Raw genomic sequence first — 9,913 nt, 5'->3', positions numbered from 1 at the left:
TTTTTTTTTTTTTTTTTTTTTTTTTTTTTTTTTTTTTTTTTGTGATCAAGCAATTGGCAGCTGAAACCAGAAGGTTTTGTTTCCCTATTTGGTTGGGTGCAATTATATTGTCTATGGATGATTCCACATAGTTTTTTAAAAAATGCTTAGGATTGTCAATGAGAACATTTATGTTAATTTCATCCTTGCTTTTGACATACACTTTCTTTAAGATTTCAATGCTGCAGACAACATCAGAACAACTGTGTGGATGCAACACTTAAGTTTTGAAGAAAATGTATTTTAAATTTAACAACAGCATTATAAACATCAAGTAAAGCTCTGTATCATCTTCTTCATCTGAAACACATCAGTAGGCCTGCCATATTTATGTCCAAAGGAAATAAAGACTTGGATGGAAAGTGGCTTGCTCATCTTCAACCTCGATGAGACAGAGGTGATACCAGTATGAAGAGAGACAAACCTGGGTGGGACAAATAGGAATTTTCATCTAGTTCTCTAATAAGGGCATATACCCTCCAATTGTCAATATGGTCAAAGCACTGGAGTCATAAAATCTACTTATAGACGTCCAGATGGCTCAACAGCAGCCAAGTTTTGGCTGCACAGTAGTCTGTCACTGCTTCCAGATGTGGATTTAGCTACAGTTATTGCCACATAAGACTGGATTACTACAATTTGGCTTCATCCATAAGGCTATCAGCAAACTACAGTTTTATTCAGCACATACCACCTAATCTGCTAAGTGGAGTGAACCAATAAAAGTACATAACACAGTACTATCAATTACATTGGCTGCCATTTGATTTTCATAAAAATTGAGGTGGTACTTCAAAGCTCTGGATGGACTTAAAACCAAGATATCTCTGAGAATTAATCCCTTTCCATGGCAGCATTTCCTAAGAACACTAATTGATGGAATACAGATTCAAGATCAAATGAGCTCACAGCAGTGCATTCACAGGGAAGGTCTCTGGAACTCATTCCCACCAAAGTTCAGGCTGACATGAAGACTTATATCATAGTGTAAAAGTGTCCTCTTTCACGTGGGCATTGCCTTCATATGATATTACTAACTAATCCCAACATCATGCTCTTGGGGCAATCGCCCAAACTGTCGCTACCTATAAGAAAGCAAAGGGAGGGGAGAGGGTGACTCCTGATGGATATGCTGCTATGCAACATCATCTAGAAATGTCTCAGTGCCTAGATACGCATTATGCAATGGCATCTACATGCTTGTACAGGGAAGATGCGAATGGATTTTACATGTTGATGCTTGGGTAGGCGCTACACAGAAGGAAAGTCTATATCATTAATCTTTATTTAGTTTTGTGCATGCTTTGAGGAACAAACTTTTTTTATTTTTTAGCATATATCAACTTTCTCACAATCTAGGCAACAGCTGAGGATCAGATTCTATTTACATGAAGTTTAAAAACCACAGGAAAAAACCTCCATTGCTCTTTGTTGTTGTTCAAAGAATTTTGGAACTATCAGGTTGTGAAATACATTTTGTATAGGCTAATAGTGCATGGTTTGCCATTGTCCTCCATCTTCTGTCCCACTGTTTGTTTGGTGGTGGTTTGTGTGTGTGTGTGTGTGGTTGTATCTTGTGTATTCAAATTAGATTTAATCTTTTCAGGGCAGGGATTGTATACCTATGCACAGAGCCCAGCGTGGATACAAATTTATACCCGCGGATGTGGACAGCCATGGATATAAATCACTATCCACAGAACCACAGGGCTCTCCTGGGAACCGTAGTGGTGAAAGGAGCAGAACGTGGGGCCGCTGTTCCCGGAGTCAGTGCTCTGTGCTGGCAGCTCCTCCAGCATGGCTGTACTGCCCCCAGCCCCACGCACTGATGTGGGCACCAGGCTCACCGGCGGCTGTCCCTGCTCGCGCTCTTGTGTTCAAGTGGCACACATGCCCCCAGACAGGAGGTGCAGACAACTGAGTGGAAGGGACGGGAGCAGGGCTGGGGGTGGTACAGCTGCTCTAGAGAAGCTGCCAGAGCTCCTGGGAGCAGCAGCCCCATGTTCTGCTTCTTTTGCTGCTGTGGTTCCTGTGAGAGCCCTGCAGTTTCATGGATATTGATTCATATCCGTGGATATGCCTTTGTATCCGTGCAGGGCTCTACCTGTGCAGTAACTAGCACAATGGGAATTTGGTTCTGACTTGGATCTTTGTGCAGCACTGCAGTACAAATAATAAAAAAACATTTGTACATCAAATAAATTGGTTTGTCCTTATCAGTGGTAGGATTGGCAAACTAAGCTACATGCTTTTTTATGATTATCCAAATTTATTTTGATCAGAAACATTGGCACCGACTGAGAGCACCTTGCTTTAGTGAGATTGCATATTTCAAGTATTTCCAAATTGTCTAAGCCAAGGGGATTTTTAAGCTAACTCATGGTAATTAGGAATGTGATCTTGATGGATAAAAAATACTCATTCAAATCTATCTCAATAGTCTTTGTAAGGGCAGAAAATTTTAGATCTACCTCTTCTTAGTCCTCAGCATAAACAAGACGTGGAAGTGTATTCTAGTGTCCATATAATAATTTGGCTTTTGTTCTCAAATGATAGAGAGGTTTCTCTCTGCTTCAGTAACCTTATGTCAAATTTCATTAGTTTTAAAGAATTTTTAAAAATACATAGTGAGGAGAAAATACCATAGAACACTGTATTGTGTGAATTTTATATAATGCAGATTACAGCTGCAGGATGTAAGCACCTGTGAAAGAATATATTGAATACACTTTAATGGTTGTATGCACAATATGCCTAATAAAGCAGAGAAACATAGATTTGCAAACTGTATTTCAGCAGTCAGCTATTTTTATTATACTGCAAATATTTACTTACCAAGTAACAGTTTTTCAGTGTTTTTTCAATAACTGACCCAGTCTTTTGCTTTTATTTTTTTAGTGCTGCAAGTTGAGAGAATCCTGTAGAGAACTGAAAATAGAATTTTATGGTTTCAGAGCTTGAAGCAACACTTACTCATAAAGATAAAATGCATACTCTCCGAATGATAGCTAAGCAACACATTTGAGAGACTGTCACTATGAAAATTGTTTGTGTCCATTGCTGTTGTATTTGACTAAACCAGCAAAGAGCCACTTGTTTTGAAATGCAGCTAAAGAAAATGAGGGAAATTTTACCAAAACTGTATACAAGCCAAGTTAATGACATAAATAATTCTTTGACTACATCTCCAAAGCAAGCCAATGAGGATGAAGCAAATCAACCAAAAGGGACTGAAGGCCAGAATTGTGTCTATCAAGCGGCTGAAGCTGAGGATAAGCTGTCATTGATCCTTTGTATAAAGTGCAGAAGTGTGCAAAAACTTCCAGTGCATGAAATTCAAAAGCATAACAAACCCAGGCAGACTGAAGACAAAAACTTCATTTGCAGCAGCTGTAGTCTGAATACGCCACCGACTTTCCATTTTGTAGCTGACAGTGCCACTGCCATAGATTTAGAAAATCAAGAAAAACCATCCCTAAGTAAAACTCAAACATTTAAAGTAAAAAACTTTCAACCAGACAAATATTACTGCGATAAATGTCGATTTTCAACAAAGGATCCTTTGCAGTATAAAAAGCATGTAGTTCAACATGAGGAGATTAAGTTTGTTTGCTCCCACTGTAACTATGTATCCTACACCAAAGGAGAATTCCAACGACATTTGGTGAAACACACTGGAACTTTTCCATATCAATGTGAATACTGTGAATATGGTGCTGTTAGACATGATTATATAGTTAAGCATACCAGAAGAGTACATGAAACAGTTACTGAGAAGGGGCCAATGAATATGGCTACAAAACAAGAGCAAAAGAGATCTTGCTTACCAAAGAGAAGCACTTTGTTTTCTGAAAAGCAGAAGTGTGATCAAAAAGTTCCTCTTCAGAATGAGCCTTCAGATTTATCAAGTACAATTTGCAGCAAAATCCAAGATAAAATGAGCAAAACAGTTTGTTTGTCTGGCGATGTAGAATGTAGCCTAGGTACAGCATCAGTCCGAGATAAAACTGTATTGGAACCAGCTGAAGTAAACATATATGAGAACCAAAATGTGGAAGTTGAAGTTTATTCTCCAAAAAAAGAGCCCATACAGCCTGGAATGCCATTAACAGTGATTGCACCTTCAGAACTTGTAGTTCCTTCTAACTGCTTAGCTCAGTTATTAGACATAAAAATAGTGAATGGCACACAACAGTTGGTTCTTAAACTTATTCCTCTGAAAGAAACAAGTAATAAACCTATAAACTGCGAAGAAGAAGAACTCAGAAATCAAGGTGCAGAACAAACAAAGAAAGGAAAAAGAATAACTTCTGTTGCTCAAAATGAATTCACCACCGAAGCAACTGTAAATTTATCTAGTATTAGTAACATGTTTGCTTCAGATAATAAATACAACAAGAACTCTGAATGTCTTAATTCTTCCAATTCTCACACTTCAGACTGTAACTCAAATGTACCTAGGCAGGATAAATCAAGAATAAGTTGCCCTAAATCCTCAAATAAGGAAAAATATGTAAAAAATGATTTATACTGTTCTAAAGAGACTCTGGACATGTCCACATGTGCATATGCTGCTTCCTCTGAAGGTGATAGATCCCAAACTGTTTTGTTGCAGGCGGCTCAGAAGAGCAACAGTTCCTCTTCATCTCCTGCCCTTGGAGAAAAGGACATATTGCCTTTAAATGGTGATGACAAAGAATGCAGGAGCCACATCATTAGCTCTCTGGAAACACATTTATTTGATACCTGTTTGGTTAAAGAATCTTTGAAAACTTCTCAAGGAGGGGGAGAGTTCTGTTTAAATAAAAGTGCATCTTTAGAGGTATCAAGTGTTGGCTTAAGTAAATTAAACAGAGAGCACTCTGATTGTCAAAATAATCCGCTAGAAGCTTTAGAATTGCAGAATGTAGAAAATAAGGACAGCCCTCCTGAGGGTCCTGTCATTTCATCTGTATTTTCCCTTAGCTCTGGGGCTGAAAACATCCCAGAGGGAATCAAGTGGGATAATACTGCATGCAATAAAAAGTCAACAACAATGCTGTGTAGAAAGATTGCTCAGTTGATGTCTGCTGCTGAGTGTAATGTGAAATCTACATTGGCTGCTTCACCTATGCCTGTTAGATGTTGTGCTTCTAATAAGAAGATGCCTTTGCCTCAGGAAACTTTAGCAAACTCTGAAAAAAATGTCTCTGTTACTGAATTGGAACAATTTGCATCTTCTCTTCAAACACCGCAGAATGGTGGGATTGGTAATGAACTGTGTAATAAACAACAACCACAATCACGGTCAGCTACAACAAAAACTAAAAGTAGAATGACTAAAAACACTCACATTGCTACTCCAGTGTTCATTCCAAAAGGGACAGTGCTGAGGGTCCTGAATGTCACTAGGAGTGAGAACACAAAAGAAGCAGGAGATAACAAAATGACATCTGCTACGCTGTGTTGCAACGAAATGTTTCTACCACGACCAGTTCCTTTCAGCATTTCTGAGAAACTAAGCAGTAACTTACCTTTGCCCAATGAGAGTGAACTTAATGAGCAGTCCAGAAAGCAAAATATGTCACTTAGGCACAGACCACAAAGAGAGGCCAATGCAAAAAGTAATAGCAAACAAAATTGTGTACTACTGCATCAAAAAAGTGATGAGCTAAGTAAGCAGAGCAAACTTACTTCAAAGGATCAACTTTTACCTAAAAATAAGGTAAAACAAGCAAATTCCAGGGATTATTTGTCTAAGAAGAAAACAAGAATTCACTCAGAAACCAATGGCATTTCTGAGGCGATGCCTCTTTTGACAGCAAGACGTCTTAGGCTTGTACCTCTTAGAGAACATCAGTTGATAAAATGTCCTCGTCGTAACCAGCCTGTAGTTGTGTTAAATCATCCTGATGTTGATTCAGCAGAGGTAATTAATATAATGAAAATTGTCAACAAGTATAAAGGCAATATTGTGAAAGTCGTTTTATCAGAAAGAACGAGTAGTTGTCTTGGTGTGAAACAGTATAATAAACGGCTTACATTTCAGAACTTGGAAACAACAAGCCAAATGAAAAAGCAGAACTTTTTAAAAATGAAGCTAAAAAAGACCCATAAAAACAACTACCGGGTTGTGGAAACGTCACCAGCTAAAACACTGCAGTGTATGTTTAAGTGTTGGTTTTGTGGAAGGATATATGTAGACCAGGAAGAGTGGATAAGTCATGGACAGAGACATTTGATAGAAGCAACCAAAGGCTGGGATGTTCTTTCTCTTCCTCTAGAGAGCCACAAGTGAGAAACTGTCAGTTTACTGCTCTTATTTTAACATGAGTGCCATTAATTTGTTTGGAAAGGGAGACAGAAGTAAATATTTTACTGGAGGATTTTTATATTTAGCAGGCGGGAGAGTGGTAATAGGGATTACAAACTGTATGAGAAGCCAGTCTTGAGCACTAAACACTACATAGCACTCCGATGTCTGAAATAAGTGTTACGGCTATCCCTTGCTTTTTTGAAGGAGACCTGGAAATGATTTGCTCTGAAACATTCAAGGTGTAATTCTCTTCAATAGGACACTATATGCAGTAATGTTATGTTGCAGGGTCAATAGGGATTTAAAATATATCCAACTATATGACCTGTGTGAAATTAATTGAATTCAGTCTGATTTTACTACTACAGCTTAGTGGTTCAGAGATCAGGCATAAGTCTAATGAAGAGCATCTTTGACCCCTCTATGAATAAAAAAATGTTCATCATAATTTAGTAGCAAATTTAAAAAAAAATGTCATAGAGGAAGAAACTGGTGCTGAATCTGATCAAACTCCAATTTTATGGAACAGAAGTAACTCCACTGACTTTAGTGGAGCTACACCAGTGTAAATGAGGAATTGGTGAGATCAGAATCAGACCCATTATGTGGAATGGCAATGAAAGCTTAATTCTGTGTTGTACAGTCAGGGGCCAAGTTGTGTCTTGTGCCACGCAGGTGTGAAGTGGGAAGAGGACACAGGTGACTACTTACTGTGCAAGCAAGCAGGAGCTCAACTTAGAGTGCTTGAAATGAGGCCTGGCTTCTTTATTAGCTGGCACGATGTGATTCTGATGGATTGTGCTTTAATGAGTTAGGACCTGACCACACCAACGCATGCTGTAGGGCGTAATGATCAGTGCTATGTGTAATCCCATTAGAAACGTACACGTTCAGGATAGAGCCTTTAACTAGGACCCAAGCCAGCCTAGCAGCTAGTGCATAGATAAGAAGAACTAGCTGGAGAAGCAAACTGCTGCTTTGAAAAAAGAGAAATTATGATGCAGAACTCTACATTGCCAGTACCTATCCACATTTTCAGTAGAATCTTTGTTTTGACATCCTAAATTTGAAGAATTTGCATGTTAGAATCTACACATGTAAGCCTCAATTCAGCAAGCTACTTACCAATAATAATAATAAGCACATGCCTAATTAGGCATGTGCATACTCCCATTGATTGCTGTGTGACTACTCAGTGAAGTCAATAGGATGATTCATGTGCTAAGTGCTTTGCTGAATGAAGGTGAGTTTTTAGTGGGGATGGAGGATGGATAATAGTGAAGTTAAGAATTTTCTTGGTTATCTTGTCGCAAATTGTAAACCATTTTATTTTTTAAAATTTCATGTACAGCAAGTGATGAATTGAGCACATATTTGCAGTCACATTTCTACAGGTAAAAAAATAATTTAATGCTGGAGATATATTATACATTTGAACTTTGTATAAATGCTTGTAGTTCCTAATTGTTAACAGTGGAAAAACACATTTTGTTAAAAAAAAAAACACCCCCCCCCCCCCCCCACACACACAAACAACCTATTAGTCTGGGAATATTTTTTTGTTTTTTTTTATACTCTAGAAAATTAAACATGGTTTTGATAAGATATGTACTATATCTCTATTGAAATGTAAATATTTTGAAACTAAAAAGCACATCTTGAGACTTATGTGAAACTTTTTTGTCAGACCATTTTGCAATACAATATTAAAATCTTCAGATATTTGGTGCTCTCAGAAGGGAGATCTTGTATTACTTTGCAACTTTTTGTATTGTAGTGAGAGGCTAAACTGTTCAATGGAATACATTTTGTATTATCTCTGTTTTTTTTCAAGTAATTAAATGACAGTTCTTATTTTGAAATGGGAATTTATATTTTTTTAGATAGGTACAGTAGAGATTTTCACTGTGTTCTTTGAAGCCAAACATAATATTGTTTTAATTTTAAATTGTGAAAATAGTTTCCATTTCTAAATTCTGTCATATCAGAGTATAATAAATATTGAAACTGCTAACATATGAAAAACCACTTCTGGCCAAATTCTTCCTCACTTACGCTCATCAGCCCAGGCAGATGTTTGAACCTACTTTAGTTTCTGTAGAAGCTATTAAGGAAATACTTTTGAATCCTCTGTTTGTTTAAGAGATATCATTGGCAAAATATGAATATCTTTAATCAACTTTGTATTCTTAAAAATTGTGCTGCGTGCAGGATTATAAACAGATTGTAGATGGGTTTAGTAGTGTTTTTCTTTGCCTATTTTAGTAAACAAAGAAGAGTCTTCGTAAACCTAATTGTTAATCTACATGAAACTGTTCTCCCTGTATTAAATTTACAAAATATAAGTGTTTTTATATTAACATGAACATTTTTAGTAAATTGAATTGTATGGTGGCTATAAAAATTAGACAGCAGATCTCATGCCTCTTTCTCTTGCCAAGGACATCCAAACTCTGCCCAGATGGGTGTGTCTCATTTTTGTTTTTTGATGTAGTATTGTCTTCGGTTAGTTTTCCTTCTGGAAATTTAATAGTTTTGTGACTTGAGATAAAGAGTGTGACCCAGATTCTCTCCTGTGCTGAGCTTCATTTCACAGAGTATGCTCCAGGAGAGAGGCTGTCTGGGAGTTGGGTATGGCTTTCTGATTCTCAAGGCAGATCTGCACCTTGATGAGCCCAGTAGAAATTAGAACAGGGGTTGGAATACCCTATTTGGGCTCTATAACAATTTTTCCCCCCGCATCCTGCCGGACAAGATACTCTTTCTTGTTCCTGATTTGTTAAAAGACCCGTGACTGATTCTGTTTTCTATTATATTTTAATCATCTAACCAATCTGGTGGGAAGCACGCTTGAGAGGTTTGAGGAACAGAAGCAAGGTTTGCCCTATACATTCAAGCTGAATTTAAACTACAGAAACCTTACAGATCTCAAATGATGTAAATATATACTATATATTACATAAGAGAAATTCTTTTTGTACAAACTTTTTAGTGTGTGTATTTTTAAAGAGGCCAGAATTATGCTCTAGTGCCTCTGACTATGATTTCCTCTCAAGTTTGCATAGGATATGAATTCAATGGGACTAATTGTGTGAGTAATCTTACCTCCATAAGGGTTTGAAGAATTGGGAATGAAACACAAGCCTCTGTTGCTTGAGCTAAAGAATAATTACTGTTAGTCATCCCTAGTAGTAAGATTTATCTCATGGAGGCCAGCCCTAAAGTCTGATCCAGTGGTGGTTGAAGTCTGTTGAAAGACTATAATTGATTTCATGAATATTGGATTGGTCCCCTACTGAGCAGGCGATTCGATTGTTTGTTTAAAACCCGCCTATAGTCTGCACCACTAGAGAAATGGTTAAACAATAAGTGCCAAGTTAGATGCAACTTTTCTGAGTTTAAATGCAGGAATATTTTGTAATGCAATTCTAATATATTACATTGTTTTGTTTCATGGATTTATTTTGTGTTCCTAGTAACAGAGAGGTTTTGTTAATATAAGAGATCAAACAATTTATCAGTTATCAGCAAGACAGGGAAAATATTGCTTAGAAGTTAGCTGCTGTTCATACCTTTAAA

At 37.3% G+C, this 9,913-nt stretch overlaps 1 protein-coding gene across 1 annotated transcript in view; it reads left to right on the top strand.

Annotated features, from left to right (window-relative positions):
* ZNF518B (zinc finger protein 518B) overlaps positions 1 to 7,841 on the top strand; it is an 11,136-nt gene extending 3,295 nt beyond the window's left edge. The window contains exon 2 of the mRNA XM_024202210.3: positions 2,938 to 7,841. Coding sequence (XP_024057978.2) covers positions 3,143 to 6,316 — 3,174 coding nt within the window. The 5' untranslated portion in view covers positions 2,938 to 3,142 and the 3' untranslated portion in view covers positions 6,317 to 7,841. The remainder of the gene's footprint in view (positions 1 to 2,937) is intronic.
* Positions 7,842 to 9,913: the final 2,072 nt, after the last annotated feature.

Source organism: Terrapene carolina, unplaced genomic scaffold (assembly GCF_002925995.2).
Source record: "Terrapene carolina triunguis isolate 2854851 unplaced genomic scaffold, T_m_triunguis-2.0 Scaffold66, whole genome shotgun sequence".
Taxonomy (NCBI): Eukaryota; Metazoa; Chordata; order Testudines; family Emydidae; genus Terrapene; species Terrapene triunguis.
The sequence above is the reverse complement of the archived record's forward strand: the minus strand, read 5'-3'. Positions and strand labels throughout refer to the sequence as shown.